We start from the raw sequence: 20,245 nt of genomic DNA, 5'->3' as shown, positions 1-20,245 counted from the left end.
TCTACAATGACAGATGTTATGCGGCTTTTTGTACGAATTTGCAAATATTTCAATTATATAGCAAGTGAAACAAAGTAAAAATGTATGAGTGTGTACTCTGTATATTTGAGAAATTTTGCTTATGGTCATACATGTACAGGTGTACATTTATACAAGTGGATATGTATACAGATGTATTAACATCGATACAGAAATTACTTAATAACTCTCTTGCTGCTCCCCAAAGCGTTTTAAAATTTCTAACAGTACGTAAGTTATTATTAATTGTTGAATAAATAACACAACAAAATTTTATTTATACGTTACAGAGATCGTTTTTTATTAATTTAAATTGTGAAAATATCGATACACATAAAATCGAACTAGTTCCAGCTTGGCTCACTGCGCAGGTTCGCTCCCTTCTCCATAGTCATTCATATAAAAACAACGTAACACGCAACGTAAATAAACATTTACAAACAATAAACACAATGTGAAAGACTCTTTAATTTGTTTGTTTCGTGTGCTAATTGTGGCGTCTAATTTCCAAATTTTGCTGTGTAGCATAAATTATAAGTGAACAATGGCGTAATTACAACCAAATGTGAAATACTCTGCGGAGAGAATCCAATACAAAAAGTGTCTCGCGCAATCCTCTAATTTTATTACTCAACACAAATTGCATATAATTTGCACGCATTCAAGTCTTTTAAACTGGTTTGCCAATTATTGTTAAATGTAAGTATGATGAAATCAATTCGCGGTTTGTGCATATGAAGATGTCAACAAAGCACCAAGAAATTGCTGTGTGCTTGGTCAACATTATATTTAATGCACAATAGAACAATACCCACAAAATGAGTCTACATAAATAATGTTAGCAAATATTTATATATTAGCAATTGACACGTATCTATGTTTACGGTTAATATATGTACACGTATTTCCCGTCATTGAAAGCTCTCTTTCATTAAATAAAAATAAAAACAAAAACAATTTTAAGATTGCGCCAGAAAGTGCAAATGTCTGTATTTATTTATTATCTGATTCTTCATACTTCAGCTTCGCAGCTGATCAAAACAAACACATTCAAACACACACACCTACATACACACTGGCAGACTCACTCGTATACATTCATGCGTATCTTACGCTTTGTATAGAAAACCAAGAAGCAGTGCCAACAACGTCAAAATGCGAAAAGCAAACAGAAAACGGGTGGCCAATAATGAGTATACCGTTGGCATGCCCACAAGACTTCTGTATGCGCTGCACACTTGCGGAAGAGAGAGAGAGTGTGTCAGCAATGCGAACGAATATAAGATGGTGTAATACAAATATGCCGAACGGAGTGTGTAGCGAACCAGGAACGAAAAGCTCAACAAAAATACTTGCTCGCGTTTCTTTGCGCGCGCTTGCTTGTATGTGTGCGTGTGACGCCACAAAGCAGAACAAGTTATAAACAAATTGGAAAGGCAGCTGAAAACAAAAAGCACAAAGCACATTCATGTGTATAAGACTTGTGTAGTTGTGTGCGCGCATATAAGATGCGAAGCACAGCCAAAAGCAAGTGTTAGCTAAATCAACTACGTTCGTGTTGTTACACATACGTACATATGCACACTCATACATGCGAATGTATGTATGTATGTGGGTATGTAAAGACTGGGCCAAAGCGTCAGCGTCCCCAAAATCGATTTTTTTCGTGCCAGTGACACAATAGAAGCGGACAGTGCACAACAAACAACGCAACGGGAAAAACATTTCGACATCGCGCTTGAATTCAAGTTTTCTTTGTGTTTGACTTTTGGTAGGAATAATTAAATAAATATATGCTTTATTAAGTATACGCCTCGATGTGCAATATTAAGTATACGACAAGAACATGAACTAAGAAGAAGACGCACAGCAAACATAAACAAGAGTTTTCAAGGTCGTTGCGAGCCAAAAGAGGCCAAGAGCCAAAAATGCTGTGTATATTGTAAAAGTTTTAAATGGCGCATTTGGCCGCAAATGTTATTTTGTTTGTCGATCTGCATTTATTTTTTGGTTTTTGTGTACAATTTGCATTTTTCTCGCTTCAGCTGCAAATATGGAGTCGTTTCTGAGCCTCTTCGATCCGAATCAGCCCGACGATGGCTTCGATGAGGAGCAAGAACTGAATGGCAACAGCAGCGGCAGCAGCGAATACGAAATCGATGCCAATGCCAACAGCAATAACTGCAACAATAGCAATAACTTGAACAGCAATACCAAGAACAATCTGATCTTTGATTTCGAACAGGGCGCATTGCCGCCAGAGCCACAGCTGGGCAATGTGGAGTACAAACTGAAGCTGGTGAATCCCTCAAAGCAGCGCTTCGAGCATCTGGTCACGCAAATGAAGTGGCGACTGCGGGAGGGACACGGCGAAGCCATCTACGAGATTGGCGTCTCCGATGCAGGGCATCTTCAAGGTCTGAGCGACAAGGACATGAACGCCTCGCTGACCACACTCAAGCAGATGGCCCATCATCTGGGAGCAAGCACCTCGGTGCTGCGACGCAAAACAATTGCGGTGCGGCGATCGGTTGCCGAGGTCTTGGTGCGCAAGATACCCGACGATCAGCACAACATCGAGGTGCGCGTTGCGGTTCTGGGCGGAGCAGATGCGGGCAAATCGACGCTGCTGGGCGTGCTCACGCAGGATGAACTGGACAATGGTCATGGACGGGCGCGTCTCAACATGTTTCGGCACATGCACGAGATACAGTCTGGTAAGTAATCTAAATAGTAATCATAATCAATGCTTGACTAAATGTTACCCTATTTTCCAACCGGAATACTAATTTTAATTCGAAAATTTGATTATGTCGAGCTCTGATATTTCTAAAATTGTTTTACAATTATCATTATGTTTGAGAACAATCAGTAAACTCATAATATTGAATACTATTTCACGAAAGTGTAATTGTAAAGTCTTTTTTTTTTTTATTTGCCAAAAATTTGAATAGCCAATTGGGTATTAATAATTTAGATATCGACCTAACAGCACTTGACTGATGTATAGTAAACTATAAAAAGCATTTCGTTAAATTTGTGGTAATTATTTGTTTGTTTGATTATTTTCGGTTATTGAGTGACTATTATTGCATGTTCTTGTAAAATGGATCCTTGAAGATAAGAGAATCTCAAATTTTATTATGCTAAAACTAATATATAAACAGATACCCGCTACCCATTTTAAATACCGCAGAAATACTCAAAAATACCGAAGGTAAAGAACTACATTCGAAATATACCATAGAAGTTAAATGCAATGCATCTAAGACTTTGTTAGAGTAGGTGTTTTTATACCCGCTATCCATATTCGGTTGAAGGATATTATAACTTTGTGGACATGGCTATATCTTCTCGGCTTTTGATGCTGCTCAAGAATATATTTACTTTATGGGGAAAATGCATTCTTCTGCCTGTTACATATATACATTTCCTGTCCGCTCAAAGTTATAATACCCTTCTACCTTATGAGTAGCGGGTATAAAAAAGAAGTCATTATCGATTTAGTGTATTTTGTAGTAATTAAACAAAATAAAACCCACAAATCATTATTTTTCAGATATTATTTTCTTTCTTTTTTAAAAAAAAAGTTTAATTTTTTTATGAAAATCAAAACCATTCTCATTTATTATTTAAAAAATAAATCAAAAATTCAATATAATCTACAATCCCAGACTCTTAATATCGTTTTCTGTTATTTGCAGGACGCACCTCTTGCATCTCGCATGAAACGCTGGGCTTCGATGCCTTGGGCAATGTGGTCAACTACAAGTACAATGAGATGATGACCGCCGAAGAGATCAGCGATCGCTCCACCAAGCTGGTCACCTTCATGGATCTGGCTGGACATCGTCGCTACATGCGCACCACAGTCCAAGCGCTCAGTGGCTACTCGCCACACTATGCCATGCTGGTGGTGTCGGCGGGCAGCGGCTGCAACGACACCACCGAGGAGCATCTGGCCATAGTGCGTGCCTTGGACATGCCCTTCTTCATACTGATAACCAAAACTGATATCACATCACCGGATGCCACGGTGCAGGAGTTGCGCACACTGCTCACCAACATCGGATGCCGCAAGGTGCCATTTGTGGTGACCAACACCGATGAGGCTATTTCGGCGGGCTCCAATCAGGTGTCCGAGAACATTGTGCCCATCTTTTGTGTCTCGAATGTGACGGGCACTGGCCTGAATCTAGTCACCAAATTTTTATATGTGCTCTCGCCGGGCATCAGCAATGCGGAAAAGGATCGCCTCGAGTTGGAGCCATGCGAATTTCAAATCGATGAGATCTTTCGGGTGACCGATGTAGGTCCCGTCGTGGGTGGACTGCTGGTGCAGGGCGTGCTCACCGAAAACATGCCGATGAAGATTGGACCACTGCCCGATGGCAGCTTCCATGCCGTCAATGTGCACACCATACATCGCAACAAGGCGCCGTGTCGAGTGGTGCGCGCTGGCCAAAGTGCTTCACTCTCGTTTACGCCGTCGCAGGAGTTGCCATCGCTGCGAAGCGGCATGGTGTTGCTGAGTGACTCGGGCAACATTGATGAACCCTATGGCACATACTTCTTTCAGGTGAGTGCAGCTGCACAATCACTAAAAGTCACCCAAATAACTTGCGTTTCATTTTAGGCCAAGGTTTCGGTACTGTTTCATGCGACGGCCATCTATGTGGGTTTTCAGACCACTGTGCACATTGGCAGCATACGCCAAACGGCCGTGATACGCGGCATCATGGGTGGCGAGAAGCTGGGCACCAATGATTCCGCTTCGGTGATGTTTGAGTTCGTTGGCCATCCGGAGTATGTGCGGCCTGGAATGCGCATCTTGTTCCGCGAGGGAATGTCCAGCAAGGGCATCGGTGTGGTCACTCAGGTGTTTCCGGTGAACAAGACGCGCGCCAAGTAGAGAGTTCTTGAGAGGATTGACGTAGAACACACAAAAACACACACAATCACCGGCAGAGTACCTAGCATTTCTTCTTCTCCAGTTGACAAGCTTAATACTTACTCTAGTTTATCAAGAACTATACACAAAAAAAAAAAAGAAAAGATATCGCCTATATATATCTCAAATTGAATATAGCAATGTACATATTACTAGAGCTTAGTGACAGACTTCATAAGTCGTTGAATTTGTAGCAGATCTTCATTACATTTAGTTTTCGCGAGTTCTGTGATTTTTTCGTTTAAGCTCAAAACTCCAGTATAATATTATTACCTTAATCTAATTACCAAGTTATAAAGATACATATACGTATAGAAGAGTATCTGCTATATAGTAATATGCAGGAATCGGAGATTCTGTAGATGTCACAATTTCAAATTGAATACGAATTTCTTTTTTCTAATTTTGTTCACACGCATACTTAATTAATAAATAAAAAAACTAGAGGATAACAAATCGTTTTGCTCGGCAATTAATTTATTAACAACAACTCACTACGTGTGCTCCTTATGACTATGCAACGATGCATCAATATCACTGCTCGAGACTGCTGGTCCAGCGATTTCCTCCGCCTTTGCGGGCACAACGGACTTGAAGCGAAAGAGAACAGGTATTTGGTCAAATGACGCCAAGCCATGCAGCTCCAACAAACGTATCCACGACAGCAGCGAGTCCTTGGTGGAGGTGCCGGTGGCGCAGATGGCAAAAATTGTGCCATCATCCTGTTGATGCACCGAACGCATCTTGCCCAGTTGATTGTGTCGTCGTGGCGGTGCACGTCCAAAGAATGGCACACCGATCTGGCTGACATCATCATCGTCCAACTCCCGTTCGTCCAACTGTGCCAGGAACTCGGCATCTGCATCCGCACGCAGCGTAAAGTAGTTTATGCGACGATTGCGTATCCAGATGTGAAAGGGTCCCTCAATGTAGAGCGCTTTTTGTGGTGAATGCTCTTTGAGCAGTTTCGACTGCTCGACACTCATGCCACTCACTATCCAGGTGTCGTCCAGCGAGTCTTTCAGCTCCTTGGTCTCGAACACATCTACTTTGGAACGCAGATCCACGGTGCACATGCGCTCTACGGCCAGCTTAGCGACTTCCAGCGTGTCGTCGGGAACCTGATCGGGCAGTGGCCATGGCGAGAGGTTTTTGAACTTGGGCATCCAGTACATCATGCGCCAATACTTGCGCAATGGATGCCCCTTCTTGCCAAATACGTTGAGTAGCATTGCCTCCATTTCGTAATCGGGCATAACGCCAAAGTCCTCCATTTGCTCGAGGAGATCAATGATGCACTGCTGCTGTTTGGGATAGTGCATGAACTCGGACTGGAATACATTCGTTGGAATGAATTTGCCCTTGGGCATCACATTGATTAATGCCTTGTACACTTCTAGATCGTGTTCCACACCAAAGTCGGGCATGTGCTTCAATGCCGCATAGATGAATTCCACATGGTTGCGCCGATGAACATCGCGTTCCTCAAAGATTTCCACCATCGCTAAGTAAGAGTTCTTCGTCTTCTCCTGTGCGGCTCCAAAGGGGTTGCGCACAGCGGGCAGACTTTTGGAGGCTCGTTTTGCATTATTGCCATTCTTGCTATCTGCATTTCGATTTGTTTCGTCCGTTGCATAACTTCTCGCCAGGATCGTCGGTGCTCTGTGTCTGTAAAGTGTTTGTGTGATGCCGCTTTGTAATCGCAGCATGCAGTGCAATTTGCGTATCATTTTTATTTACAATATATTAAAAATTGAATTCAACTAAATTCGGCGATTATAAAACAACAACAAACACATTTTGCAACACTGTCCGATAACAAACAGCTGATTGCCGATTTGAAAAAAAACATGCAATCGAACCAACGAACCAATCGATACACTGTTATCGAAACAGTATGGTATTCTTAATCGGTATTTCGAATTCAAAAGAACCGCTCAAGTTGTATAAAATAGACAAATTTTTTTTGTTATTATAATTAAACAATATAAAAATTATTTTGCTAATGTTTAGTTATTGTTTAATTTATATATAATTATTTTTTATTTGGAAACATTAAAAAAAAACATTAAAAAACTATCATAATACATTTTGCATAATATTTCGATCCTTTGTCGGCAATTTGATACTTGCGATAAAAAAAATATACTCTTCGCGCTTTTAGTTGTATTTAGAAATCTCACAACACATTTTATTACATTGTCAAGAGAGTTTTAAAGTCATATCTTTAGCTCAAACCAACTTTTAATATACGTTTAATTTATTTTGTGGGAACGGAAATACCTTAATCGCATAACATTTCAGTTTTGAGCGTTTTATAAGAGACGTAAATGTGTGTTTTTTCATAAGGGCACTTTACAATTGAATGTTGACACATAAACGCTTAGTCCAAACCACCCCCATCGATCAATCAAGCAAGAACAAATCGAGCTTGTTTGATGTGATCTGACGAAAAGCCGCTGACCCGCATAACGAAAATGTTTGGATGGTGAATGCTCTAATGTACTCATCAGCTGCTAAATGTTGTGACGATATTTAATGTAATTTTCGATGAATACTTTATGGTGCCAGCAATACTCAAATGCGCGTTGATTATAAACGTCATTAAAATGTCAATGCAGCGGGCGCTATACAATACAACTGGACCATAGAAATTGAGGGCGCAAAGAGAGAACGTAGTCTGAAGCTCATTAATAAACCAATCAGTTCTTTTTCGTTGCCTGTTTTGGTTTTTTTTTTTTTTGTGGTAGCACTTAACACCACTTAACTGTTAGAAAACAGTCGATTAGCTAGAGAGCAGCCAGCAGACCACTGACCACTAAACGAGATCCAGAACAGAACCGAGCAGAACACATAATTATTTCGATGCCCGGTAGTTGCGTAACTCACACGTTCCCCACACGGTCGAAAGCAATGACCGAGCTGAGACCTATGTATGTAGATGGATACATACTTATACACGATATATATGTATGTGTTTGAGTATGTGTAATAATTAGGGCAGACTGTCAGATACAAATTCCGATACAGCAAAAGATTCTGATTGAGATACAGATGCAAGAGTTGAATGAATTTTACAAATTGTTGTGCGCTGATGATTTCGGTAAGTGAATTATGTATTTAAAGTGCGATAATGGCAACTTAGAGTTCTATATTATATAATAGCATAATCTTTTCTTAGCTTAAGGGAATCCCTTTCAACTAACTTTTAAGGGTAACCCCATAAAAGAAATCTCTTAACTAGTTATGAAATATAATTTTGAAATTTCTGAATGAATCAACTGTACATTTATCATATATTTATATAAGATGGTTATTTGTTGACACATAAGATGCAAAAGAGCTTCAGGTTTCCAGCATGATCATCTACTGTGCCGTCGTTTGCAATTCGATTTTTGAGATTGCCATTGCGTAAACAATTATTAGAATTAAACAAAGAAGCATTCCCTCTACCTTAGAGCGTAATATGCACATCATTTTATTTATTATTTTTGTTTGTGCGTCTCTTGCATTCAATTTTCAAGAATTCCACGATAAGCGTTCGACGTGCTCACAGACGTCTATAAGTACATACTAAATTTAGGTTTATGCTCCTATATATGTATATTCGTAGATATTTGGTTGATGTATTTGTAAATGCAAGCGAAAAGTTGCGCCAAAAATTGTGCAAATAATAAACTTGGTACTGCCTGCAATACCCTGTAAATACGGTTAGTGGGTGTTATTAACTAGATGGTAGTTACATGTATTTATAAAAGAAAAATAAAGTATTTTTTTGTGTGAATCATTTAATATATTTGCGCATACCCAAAGATTAGAAACAAATAATACTTATTATAGGGTATTTTACAGTTCGTTCAACGCTCAAGATTGCCGCTCACTCACTTATTATATACTAGGTATTATATACTAAGTAAAATTGTCGGTCGCATGACGTTTGTTTTTTTGTTCGTGTGCATTTCGAACCTCGTCAGGCATTGTTCTTTCCATTCGCATATCTAATATATATTGAAATTCATTTTCTATAATATTTCTTAGCATGTATTTTTCGTTCAATTTAAATTAACCGAATGTTTGCTATATTTTCAATTAGATACTTTTTAAGCGAAATCAATGTCAGCCGCAAACACATAGCTGCTATATGTATTCATCTATTTCAGCGCTATGAAAAAGTATCTTTTGGGTTTGCAACCTTGAGATGCACAGGAAGTGTAAGTTGAGCAAGTTTTTCCTACTGCAGCTTTTTCCTGTCAGTAACTCTAGACACAGTTCTGCAGTGGCTATATGTTATTTATAGAAGTCTAGCATCAAGTGACTGCTCTTCTTTATTACACATTGCATTCTGTGTGTATCTCAGCCAAGAGAGGGGAGCACAAGTCACAAGTCGTGTATGTATCTTGTGTGTCGTCTGCTGCAAGTGTGTGTATTATTCGGTGAGTTTTCGTCATTCGTTCACTTTGCATGTGTGTTTGCGTTAAATGCGCAATTATTTAGACAGGAAGTCAGGCGCAGCCGCCGTTGCAGGCAGCCTGCGATGGATAGGATAGGAAAATGCAAGGCGGCAAAGGCAGTCTGGCAAACGTGGCAAACATGGATGTAAGGCAGGGCGTGTGACAAAACAATAAAAACAACGTAATGAAAAACCGAAGCGGCGCATAACTAAAATAGCAGAAGTTAAAAATAAACAAAACGCGCACACGCTCATCTGATGACAGACAAAGGGCAGAAACCAGGCAGATTGCATGTGGATGTAAATGTGGAAATTGGTAGCGCACGCGCGTGGTTCCATCAACTAACATATATGTATATGTACATAAAGCTGATCATATGGCTGGCGTGGGCAGCTGAAAAATACAGAAGAGCAGAAGAACTTTGCACAAATGCTGACAGCACGAGGCACAATATTTGGGCAGCTGCCGCGGGGCGAAGGGCAACAATGTAATGTAATATGCCAAAAAAAAAAGAAGGAAAGAAAAAAAAATGATGCGCATTTATAGTTGATTGAACAAGTATCAAACGATCGACTGACCACTGACGAGAATGACCATATGCTGTGTGCCCGAAAGATACTCAGATACATCAGCTCACATCACGGGCAACCACTAGAAAGCATCTCATTTGATTTTCCCTGCATCGCGTATCACATTACATACGTTAATAGAGTCCATTTGTGTGTTGGGTCGAGGTTCTCGATTCCAAAAAAGAGTGCAGCCAGGAGAGGGTAGAGAGCGGAGAGCAACCACCAGAGTGGGAAAGGTCACCACACCCTGGCTCATAACTCATCTGAACCCAAGTCAAGCGGTCCAACTCTCTCAAGACATTCTATTGTTAGAGAGCTGCATTAAAAACGGCAGAAGAAAAACACAATAAAAGCAGGAAAAATCTAAGACAATAAAAGAGGCAATAAAAAGGCAAAAAATGTTGGAAAAAAAAAACGAAATAAGTAAAATAAAAACCAGTTGGAAAAGCCGCCACACCACGATCTAAATGTCTATCAATTATGCTGGTCTCCAGCAACGCTCTCGCTCTCTCTCTCTCTCTCTCTCTCTCTTTCTCTCTCGCTCCCCCCTCTCTCTGTATTGTTTAGCATTTTCCAGTCGGCTGGTTTTTCCTTCATCGCTGTCGTCGTCGTGACAATTGTCGCTTAGCTTTCGCGTTCTGCGATCGCGTTTCTCAACCAGTTTGGGTGTGTGAAAAGTAACGGACTGCTCTGAGATTTCTGCAAGTGGGTCAATCGTAAGCATGTTGTACTATGTGTTGCAAGTCTAGCGTGCCGTGCCACACATGCAACGCCAAAAGGCTAAACGTGAACAGGGCAACTACTGACCCACTCGCTGTTTCGAGTGTTGCATGCGATGTGCTCGTAAAGCAGCCACATTGATTTATGCAACTGCCCCAGACACATGCGCCATGCACACACGCTCTACTACTTTATAGAGATACTATATCATCTTCAAGGTGTTGTCAACACACACATAAGCAGACAGATTTTCCCTGGGCCAGGCGCAACCCTTTCCGTCAGTGAATTATGAGCTGGACATTGGTCATTTGAAACCGGACAGCTGGTGGGCCAAATTTGGCCGAGTCGCGACTGTTTTCTTTTACTTTTTTTCCCTCGAGAGGCATCAACACCTTTGCCTAATTGCGGCGACTCCAGCTGTTATCTATGCGCTTAGAACTGGACACTTCGCGGCCGCGGCGTGTCTGCAAAATGCAATCGGAGGCGCGTGAGATTTATTAGCTCCCCGAACTCAGACTCAACTATTACAATTAAGTTTATATCCCAAGAAAAAAAAGAGACACAGAAAACGCATTTGTCTGTCCGAAAGTAATGATAAATGAGGCAAATTAGTAACACAACAACAATAAAAATAAAAATAATAACAACGGAGACAGTACTCGAAATTAAATTCGTATTCCACAGATTGAATACAAATTAAAGTCTTCTATTATAATGTATCAACTTCAAAATTCAAGCAGCAATAAAGTTAAATCATTTATTAATTATTGAACTTTTTATTTGATAAGTCAAATTAAACAATGCTTAAATTAATTTCTAAATAAATCAAATACAAATTTGATATTTTAGAAAAAGTAATTTTTTATTAATTTGCTGATATATTATTTTTTTTTACTAAGTTATGCAGCAATTTATACGACTTGGATTTTGAAATTCGGGTCCATCTATAAACCAATTACTGCAAAGATTTTTAATCAATGGACGATCTTTCGGACTTTTACTGCAGCAACGTTTAATTGTTGATTTAACTTTAGTAAAATGCCTATTAGAATAATCTGAGTTTTCATTGGATTGAGTATCTGAAGCGATATGAAATTGTAAAGACTTGTTATATGTTTTTTATGAAAGTTATTCTTACCATCAATAATTTCGTGGATTGTTGAAGGTTGATTGTCATTAAATTTGGCAACTGGATTCACTTCAGTCAGTATTTCCCACATAATAATGCCGAAACTATAAACATCAGACTCTTTTGTGAATGTCGTTTCTCCGCACTTTGTAAATAAATGTATTATAATTAAGATTTTATCTTTTCAATATATATAAAAATGTACCTACAAGAACTTCTGGAGCCATATAATAAAATGACTCAGTGAATTGTGTTTTATCTGTTGGGTTATTAGTTATTTCATTCACTTGTCCAAAAAGGAATATCTTCAATTTACGACAGTCATCGAAAAGAAACAGGTTATTAGTGGTAAGATCCCCATGCACAATATTTTTGTTGTGTAAGTAATCCAAACCCTACAAAGAATGTGAGACCAGGAAAAATATATAGAGCATCAAACTTACTTGGAGGCAGTGCTCCGTCCATTTCATCTTACAATGGAGAGGAAATTTCACTTTAGCCAAATGCAAAAAATTGTTGAGCAATCCACATTTTGCATACTCAAAAACCATATAAACTTGAGCTTCTGAATTCCTAGATGCTCCATATAACGTGACAATATTTTGATGTGCTAAGGCTTTGAGTTTATAGATTTCTCTTAGAATATTAATTTCCTTTTGGGAATTGCTTCGAATAATTTTGACATCCACTTTTTGGTTTAAAAATCCAGTTCGCCAATATGCTTTACAGCCGAGACCATATCTACCAATCACAAACTGTGAATAATATCAGTAATATTAGATTATTTTTCGAAATATTCGTAGTTCCTTACATTTTCTTTTTTCTCTATATCATCATAGTTTATAGGTATGTAAAGTCTTAAGTCAATTCCGAGAAAACTCAAAACTCGCTTCATAGTTGGTCGATTTTTTGAATCTCCATCCCAACACATTTCAATTATTGGCGTTATAAGATCACAATCATGATAAATCTTCATGTCACTTATATTCGGACGAGCACCTGGAAGAATCTATTATTAAAAAACAAGGTTATGTATTTTTTTTTATAAATCTTACCATTAATAATTTTTTTTTGGACTGCCAGTGGGTGCAAATCTCTATAGATATCAAACGGTTTCTTCTCGGATAATACTTCCCAAAAAATAACGCCAAAACTAAATACATCACACTTTTCTGAATATTTTCCATTGTCATCCTAAATAAAAGTTATCGGAACTACATACTTTATTTCTGTATGTTTGTAAATAAATTCTTACACAAACTTCTGGAGCCATATAGCAAACTGTTCCAACAACTTGCGTGTTTGTGGTTGCAAATTGTTTTACGGTACCAAAATCGCAAATTTTTAATGTACGAAAATCATCGAAAAGTAACAGGTTCTGTGTTTTAAGATCACGATGCACTATTTTTCTATTATGCAAGTACTCCATACCCTATGAAAATAATGAGATGAAGATCATGACGAACAGATCGCATAATACATACATTGGCACATTGCAACATCCAGTCAAGCTTTTCGATAAATGCAATTTCAACGACTCTTTTATGTAAATAATCATAGAGTGATCCACAATCTGCGTATTCAAGAATAAGCCCTATGCTTTCTTTGCGATAGACACCATACAGTGTGACAATATTTTCATGCTTGACTTGTTGCAGATTACTTATTTCCCTCAGAATATTTGATTCATCATATTTACTATTAGCTTCTTTGAAAACTTTGACAGCCACTTTAATTCCAGACCAATTTCCTATGTGTACATCACCAAAGCTGCCACTCCCAATCTTCAAATAAACATTTATATAAAATGAAAACGACTTTTTTTTAGGTCTTAACTTTCTTACCATGCTTATTAAATGAACATCTTTATGGTGCACAGTAATGTCTATGTTGTCCATCATTGAGTATCGCAAACAGACTAAAACGTCTAGACTACAACTGCCATTAAATTGCATATTGCTCATTGCGCAGATAAGAAGTTGTTATCAATGTAAGTGGTTTGTTAGAAACAAAATTGTTGTATGAATTAATCGGCGCTGTCGAGTGCCTGTTCCTGTTAGCATTAATTTATAATAATTAAGTGCTTTGATATAACTTACTATTTATTCTTTTGATAAAAGAATATAGATATAGAGAATACTTAAGATTCAAAGCTGACAATTAATCAGCGATTGTGAATGAATCATTCAAATGTTTAACAACGATAAAGATAAGATATGTTTCATAGACCATGAACTATATTTGTAGATTATAAACTTAAGACCCATGCACCCAGAAAACAAGTAGGAAATCTATAATCGAGTGTTGTCGAATGTGAGAAAAAATAATAATACACGAAATTACTCGTACAACAACGGTGAAATATAGTAATTGAAAACACATTCGTAATCCACATATTGAATACAGATTGAAATCCAATATTGTTGTGAATTAGCTTCGAAATTTGAACATCTATATAATCAAATTATTTATTAATTATTCAACTTTTTTTATTTTTAATAAGTCAAGTAATGCTTGAATTAATTACTAAATTACAAAAATTTGAATAACCTCTATAATTTGTATCCGATTGAAAATACATTTTCAGGATTCATAAAAACTATAAGCTAGGTATTCTCGTATGTACCAAAAATCTTTCAAATCGCTTTACATTTACGCTTAATTATCGATGTTTTCGAAGTGGTGGGATGTGTGCGTCAATAACAAGTGATGTCTAAAAAAAATGGTTAGCTCTTTTTATTGAACACAGACGTTTCAGAATTTTCTTATTACATAAAACAAAAATTTTATATCTTGACAGTGCAAAATGTTGTTATTACCTTCATCTAAAATAGAACCCAACTTATAAAGTTTTTGCTGATAGCACTTGTGGATAATATTAAAAAAGTTTAAATATATAAAATAGGTCATTTTTGTTTATTTAAGAAAGTTTGATCTTGATTAAGGATTTTCACTTCTGAGTCTCATTTCGATAGTTTTGAATTCTTAAAATAATGATTTAGGACTTTTTACTAGATTTTAGCACTTTTTTCTGTGCTTTATTACCGTTGCAACATTTTCATTCTTCCACAACAATTGAAGGTATACTAAAAACACAGAAAAAAGAGCTAAAATCTAGTAAAAAAGAAAAAAATCTTAAATAATGATACTTCAGAATGCAATTTTTTTGTATTATTTATCTTTGAATAATAGATGATAAAAATTTTCCATATCATAAACACTACGACCCAATATTTCGCGTCTCTTGTTCTTTGATTTTAAAGCATCTTTATCCAATATCCAGAAATCTTGAATCAGTTTCTTAATCATTGGACGTACTTTGTCATTTTGCTGGCAGCAAAGTTCAATAATACATTTTACTTGAAGAAGGAGACAAATCATTAGTATTTCAGTATAAAATTCTGAATCGGTAATATTGTTTCTTACCACTAAGCATCACGTCAGCCATATGTCTATAAAAGTCAAGCGGATTCTTAATATCTTTCGATATTAATTCCCATAAAATAATGCCGAAACTGTAAACATCAGCCGCTTTTGAGAATTTATTTTTGCCGCCCTATGTAAATAAATGAAGTTTTTAAAGATTTTTTTTCATTCTCCATATAGAAACATACCGACCCAAACTTCGGGTGCCACATAACAAACTATCCTATTAAAATCCGGGTTACTTATTGTAATTTCACTCGCTTTACCCAAATGGCATATTTTCAATAAGCGATATTTATTGAAAATGATTAAGTTGTCTAGGTTTAGATTCCGATGTAGTATATTTTTGCTATGCAAGTACGCCAATCCCTATAAAAGAAATGTGAGACCAAGAGAAATATAAAGCACTTTATACTTGCTTGGGCACATTGCTGTATCCACTCTATTTTAAGCCAGATATTAAAGTTTTCCTCTGTATAATGCAATAAATGGTACAGTGATCCACAATCTTCACCCTCATAAATGATGCATATTCTGTTATCGAGATCCTTAGAAACTCCATATAATGTCACAATATTTCTATGGTTCAAATCTCTGAGTTTATAAATTTCTCGCAGGATAATAATTTCCCTTTGTTTATTGGCTGGAATTATTTTTAGAGTCGCTCTTCTCACGAAGAATCCAGATCGCCAAAATGCATTGCAGACAACACCAAATCTAGTTTTTGCAACCTGTAAACATCATCAACATAAGTGAATGATTTTATCGAAACATTTCTAGTTCCTTACGATTTTTCGAATTTCAATATCTTTGAAGTTTATGGGTATATAAACTTTACAATCAATTCCAATGAAAGATACAAGTTCTTTCATAGTTGGCCGGTTCTCTGGATCTCCATCCCAACACTTCTCTATTATTGGCGTTATGAGATCAGAATCATGATGAATCCTAATATAATTTATATTCAGACGATCCCCTGGAGCAATAAATACAGTAATTTTTAAAACAGGGTTATGTATTTGTTAATTATTATTAATCTTACCATTAATAATTTTCTTTTGGACAGCCAATGGGTGCAAATCTCTATAGATATCAAACGGTTTCTTCTCGGATAATACTTCCCAAAAAATAACGCCAAAACTAAATACATCGCACTTTTCTGTAAATTGTCCATTAGCACCCTAAATAAAAATTATTAAAAAAATAAATTTTATTTCTAAATGCTTGTAAATAATTTCTTACACAAACTTCTGGAGCCATATAGCAAACTGTCCCATCAATTTCCGTGTTTGACGTTACAAATTGCTTTGCTGTGTTAAAATCGCAAATTTTTAATATGCGAAAATCATCGAAAAGTAGCAGGTTTTGTGTTTTAAGATCACGATGAATTATTTTTCTTATATGCAAGTACTCCATACCCTATGAAAAGAATGAGATGAAGATCCTGACGAACAGATCCCAAAATACATACATTGGCACATTGCAACATCCAGTCAAGCTTTTCAATAAATGCAACTTCAGCAACCTTTTTGTGTAAGTAATCATAGAGTGATCCACAGCCTGAGTACTCAAAAATGAGTCCTATACTTTCTTTGCGATAAATACCGTTTAGTGCGACAATATTTGCATGCTTGAATTTTGTTAGATTTCGGATTTCTCGAAGATGATCGATTTCAAAATCTTGAAGAGATATTTTCACTGAGACTTCTGCTCGATCATTATTATTTCTCCAAATTTCTTCGTGCCCAACTCCATAGCTACCACTCCCAATCTTAAAATACACATTTATGTATTTGTTATCATATGTGTAAAAATAATAAACGCAAATGATTGTTTTTTTTTACCTTTTTCAGCAAGGACACCTCCTTATGATGCTTAGTGATGTCTATGCTGTCCATGGTGAAGAACACGAACTGACTAAAACGTCTTCAATATGATTGCCGTTGATTCGAACATATTGCTCATCCCGCTGATAAGAATTTGTTATCAATATGTAATACAAGTGGTTTTGATAAAAGTTTATGATAGAGGAAATTGAGGCTTATTAAATAGAACGTAATGACAACAGGAAGTGAAACATTTATGCTATGAATAGCAAATGGGAACGATTTAATCTAGAAAAATATATCCCTTAGAAAAAGGTTTGTAAAACAATATTAATCTGAACAAATTGGCCTGCATAAAAAAGTGCTACAATTATCTAATACAAATATATACATTTTACTTAAATGTACTTTACTCTTAAATAAATACAAACGTATTATATTGGTTGCGATTTTCATTAATATCAATAGTCGAGATAATAAAGCCAAGTGTGTCTAACTATCTGTCTGTCTAGAAGTCAGAGGTATAAAAGAAATATGATCAATTTTTTTTTGACGCAGTTGTTATTTTTGCACGCAGATCAAGTTTGTCCACGATTTGTGGCAAGTAAATTTACTTCCTCGCAAAAACGAATAGTATAATTTAAAACCTACTTACAATACTAACTATTTTAATAATTTGTACAAAATTCATTGCGATCAGATTGAAATCTTTGAATGGACATATTTTTTGTTGCCGAACCGTTTTAAATTTATATGCAAAAAATCATCATCACATATTCACAGATTGACTAGGGCATTAAGTTAAGTAATTAACATTTTAATAAGCTCCTTAGTATCTGGACGGTATTCTGCACTTTTCAGGCATTTTTCAATAGCGCTTCTTATTTTACGGATATCTGAGCTTCCAGTCTGTATAGTATCTGAAATTAAAAAGATTAGCTATGGATTTTCGAGTTAATTATTCTTACCATTAATAATTTCCATAATAGTCGAAAGTTGTTTATTTTTGAATTCGACAACTGGATTCTTTGCAGTCACTATTTCCCACATAATTATGCCAAAGCTGTAAATATCAGACTCTTTTGTGAACTCCCTTTCTCCGCTCTATGCAAATAAATGTATTTATTATAATTAACATTTTTTTCTTTTCTATATATTATATATATAAATGTACCTACATGAACTTCTGGAGCCACATAAACTGACTCTTCCTTGTTAGCTATTGCATTATAAAATATTTGATCCACTTTTCCAATAACGAATATTTTTACATTACGACAGTCATCGAAAAGTAACAGGTTGTCAGTTGAAAGATCACCGTGGACTATATTATTGCTATGCAAATAGTCCAGTCCCTACAAAGAATATGAGTCGAGGAAAATATAAAGAGCTTCAAACTTACCACTAGAGATTGTGCAATCCACTCCAACTTAAGAAGGGATTCTCCATAAGTAAATCTTTTTTTTCGCAATAAATTGTAAAGCGATTCATTTGCACAATCATAAAGCATATAATATTGCACGCATGCATCTTTCAAAAGCCTAGACACTCCGCATAACGTCACAATATTTCTATGTATTAAAGCTTTAAGTTTGTAGACTTCTTTCAGGAAATCCATTTCTGTTTGTTTGTTTGCTAGAAATAATATCACATTCACTTTTTTGACTAAAAATCCGGCTCGCCAATTTGCTTTACACCCGAGGCCATATCTACCATTCTTAAACTGTAAGTAATATCAGCATCAGTAAATTATTTAGATTAATAGCAATAGTACTTTACATATTCTGTAATCTCTATATCTTCGAAGTTTATAGGTATGTAAAGCCTTAAATCAATTCCTAGAAAATCGATAAGACCTTTCATAGTCGGTCGACTTTCTGGATCTCGATCCCAACACTTTTCAATTATTGCCTTTATAAGATTAGAATCCTTACAAATTTGCATGTCATTTATATTTGGACGAGCACCTGGAACAATAGAACTTTTAAAAATAAAGTTATGCATTTCTTAAAATTTTACCATTAATAATTTTATTTTGGATGGCCAAAGGGTGCATATTTTTTTTTTGCAAGTCATCAAATGGCTTCTTTTCAGCGAATACTTCCCAGAAAGTGATCCCATAGCTAAACACATCACACTTTTCCGTATATTTACCATCAGCAGTCTATGTAGGAGTTTAAAGAATTAAAATTATATATTGTACCTGATTATATTTAAAGAGATACTTACACAAACCTCTGGAGCCATATAACCAAGTGTCCCAATAAGTTCCGTATTTTCTGTTGCATATTGTTTTACAGTACCAAAATCGCATATTTTCAATGTGCGATAATTATTGAAAAGTAACAGGTTTTGAGTTTTAAGATCGCGATGAATTGTTTTTTTGCTATGCAAATATTCCATGCCCTATAAAAAGAGTAAGATTAAGATTTGTACTTACATAAATCATTGAATACATACATTGGCACATTGCAACATCCAGTGAAGCTTTTCGATATTTGAAACTTTTCCGATCTTTTTTTGCAAATAATCATAGAGTGATCCACAGTCTGAGTATTCGAAAATGAGGCATATGTTTTTTTGGCGATAGGAGCCATGGAATGTGACAATATTTTCATGCTTGAGTTCTTGTAGATTCCGGATTTCTCGAAGAATATTTGTTTCCGAATCATTATTATTGCCTTTTTCTAAACATTTTACAGCAACCTTCACACTTTTATTTGTTATCCAAATTCCTTTATATACAACACCATAGCTACCACTTCCAATCTTTAAATACACATTTATGCAATGAATAGTAAATGGGAACGATTTATTCTATAGATCGTTACTTTCTTACCCTCTCTCTCAGTTTAAAATCGCGTGAGTTGTTCATGTCGAGGAACGCGAATTGACTAAAAGGTCTCAACTACGATTGCATTTATTCAGACAAATTGTACATAACGTTGATAAGAACTTGTTATCAATATGCAATACAATAATAAAGCAATACAGTAATAAGGCTTAAAGTTTATAGATTTCTTTCAGGAAACTCATTTCCGTTTCTTTATTGCATCGAATTATGTTCACATCCATTTTTCTGATTAAAAATTCAGATCGCCAATATGCTTTACAGCCGAGACCATCAGCATCAGTAAATTATTTTATCTTAATAT

At 36.2% G+C, this 20,245-nt stretch overlaps 4 protein-coding genes and 1 long non-coding RNA gene across 11 annotated transcripts; 2 read left to right on the top strand and 3 right to left on the bottom strand.

The window, feature by feature from the left end:
- Positions 1-111: 111 nt before the first annotated feature.
- Positions 112-5,075, top strand: LOC132787706 (GTP-binding protein 2). Of its 2 annotated transcripts, XM_060794970.1 has the most exons (5): positions 112-245; positions 309-717; positions 2,064-2,735; positions 3,723-4,597; positions 4,655-5,075. In XM_060794970.1, the coding sequence occupies exons 3-5, from the start codon at positions 2,072-2,074 to the stop codon at positions 4,928-4,930; spliced, it is 1,815 nt and encodes a 604-aa protein (XP_060650953.1). In that variant the 5' UTR covers positions 112-245; positions 309-717; positions 2,064-2,071; the 3' UTR covers positions 4,931-5,075. The 2 variants fall into 2 exon arrangements, with proteins under 2 accessions (XP_060650953.1, XP_060650954.1); XM_060794971.1 differs by lacking the exons at positions 112-245; positions 309-717 and adding an exon at positions 1,674-1,789.
- Positions 4,715-6,780, bottom strand: LOC132787708 (evolutionarily conserved signaling intermediate in Toll pathway, mitochondrial). The gene has a single exon (XM_060794974.1). The coding sequence runs from the start codon at positions 6,697-6,699 to the stop codon at positions 5,464-5,466; it is 1,236 nt and encodes a 411-aa protein (XP_060650957.1). The 5' UTR covers positions 6,700-6,780; the 3' UTR covers positions 4,715-5,463.
- A 2,193-nt stretch (positions 6,781-8,973) lies between these two features.
- Positions 8,974-10,476, top strand: LOC132785856 (uncharacterized). 2 transcript variants are annotated; one of them, XR_009632367.1, is made up of 3 exons: positions 8,974-9,180; positions 9,247-9,402; positions 9,464-10,476. It is a non-coding gene; the product is annotated as an uncharacterized LOC132785856 (long non-coding RNA). The 2 variants fall into 2 exon arrangements; XR_009632366.1 differs by having other exon boundaries at positions 9,239-9,402.
- A 1,109-nt stretch (positions 10,477-11,585) lies between these two features.
- Positions 11,586-17,383, bottom strand: LOC132785852 (mitogen-activated protein kinase kinase kinase 7-like). Of its 5 annotated transcripts, none has more exons than XM_060792145.1 (9): positions 17,109-17,383; positions 16,736-17,035; positions 16,507-16,683; positions 16,307-16,445; positions 12,650-12,837; positions 12,282-12,593; positions 12,048-12,233; positions 11,848-11,983; positions 11,586-11,788 (listed from the first exon to the last, which is right to left on the bottom strand). In XM_060792145.1, the coding sequence occupies exons 1-9, from the start codon at positions 17,160-17,162 to the stop codon at positions 11,604-11,606; spliced, it is 1,677 nt and encodes a 558-aa protein (XP_060648128.1). In that variant the 5' UTR covers positions 17,163-17,383; the 3' UTR covers positions 11,586-11,603. The 5 variants fall into 5 exon arrangements, with proteins under 5 accessions (XP_060648128.1, XP_060648126.1, XP_060648129.1 ...); XM_060792143.1 differs by lacking the exons at positions 16,307-16,445; positions 16,507-16,683; positions 16,736-17,035; positions 17,109-17,383 and adding exons at positions 12,894-13,032; positions 13,094-13,270; positions 13,323-13,622; positions 13,683-13,747; XM_060792146.1 differs by lacking the exons at positions 16,307-16,445; positions 16,507-16,683; positions 16,736-17,035; positions 17,109-17,383 and adding exons at positions 12,894-13,032; positions 13,094-13,270; positions 13,323-13,622; positions 13,683-13,747 and having other exon boundaries at positions 12,048-12,143.
- Positions 17,384-17,824: 441 nt separating this feature from the next.
- Positions 17,825-19,982, bottom strand: LOC132785855 (dual specificity protein kinase shkA-like). Its single transcript, XM_060792150.1, has 9 exons — positions 19,930-19,982; positions 19,551-19,859; positions 19,320-19,496; positions 19,110-19,254; positions 18,870-19,057; positions 18,493-18,813; positions 18,269-18,445; positions 18,059-18,194; positions 17,825-18,010 (listed from the first exon to the last, which is right to left on the bottom strand). The coding sequence occupies exons 1-9, from the start codon at positions 19,963-19,965 to the stop codon at positions 17,892-17,894; spliced, it is 1,608 nt and encodes a 535-aa protein (XP_060648133.1). The 5' UTR covers positions 19,966-19,982; the 3' UTR covers positions 17,825-17,891.
- Between the last annotated feature and the right edge of the window lie 263 nt (positions 19,983-20,245).

Source organism: Drosophila nasuta, chromosome 2R, assembly GCF_023558535.2.
Source record: "Drosophila nasuta strain 15112-1781.00 chromosome 2R, ASM2355853v1, whole genome shotgun sequence".
NCBI lineage: Eukaryota > Metazoa > Arthropoda > Insecta > Diptera > Drosophilidae > Drosophila > Drosophila nasuta.
Note: the sequence above shows the minus strand (reverse complement) of the source record. Positions and strands in the feature narration are given on the sequence as shown.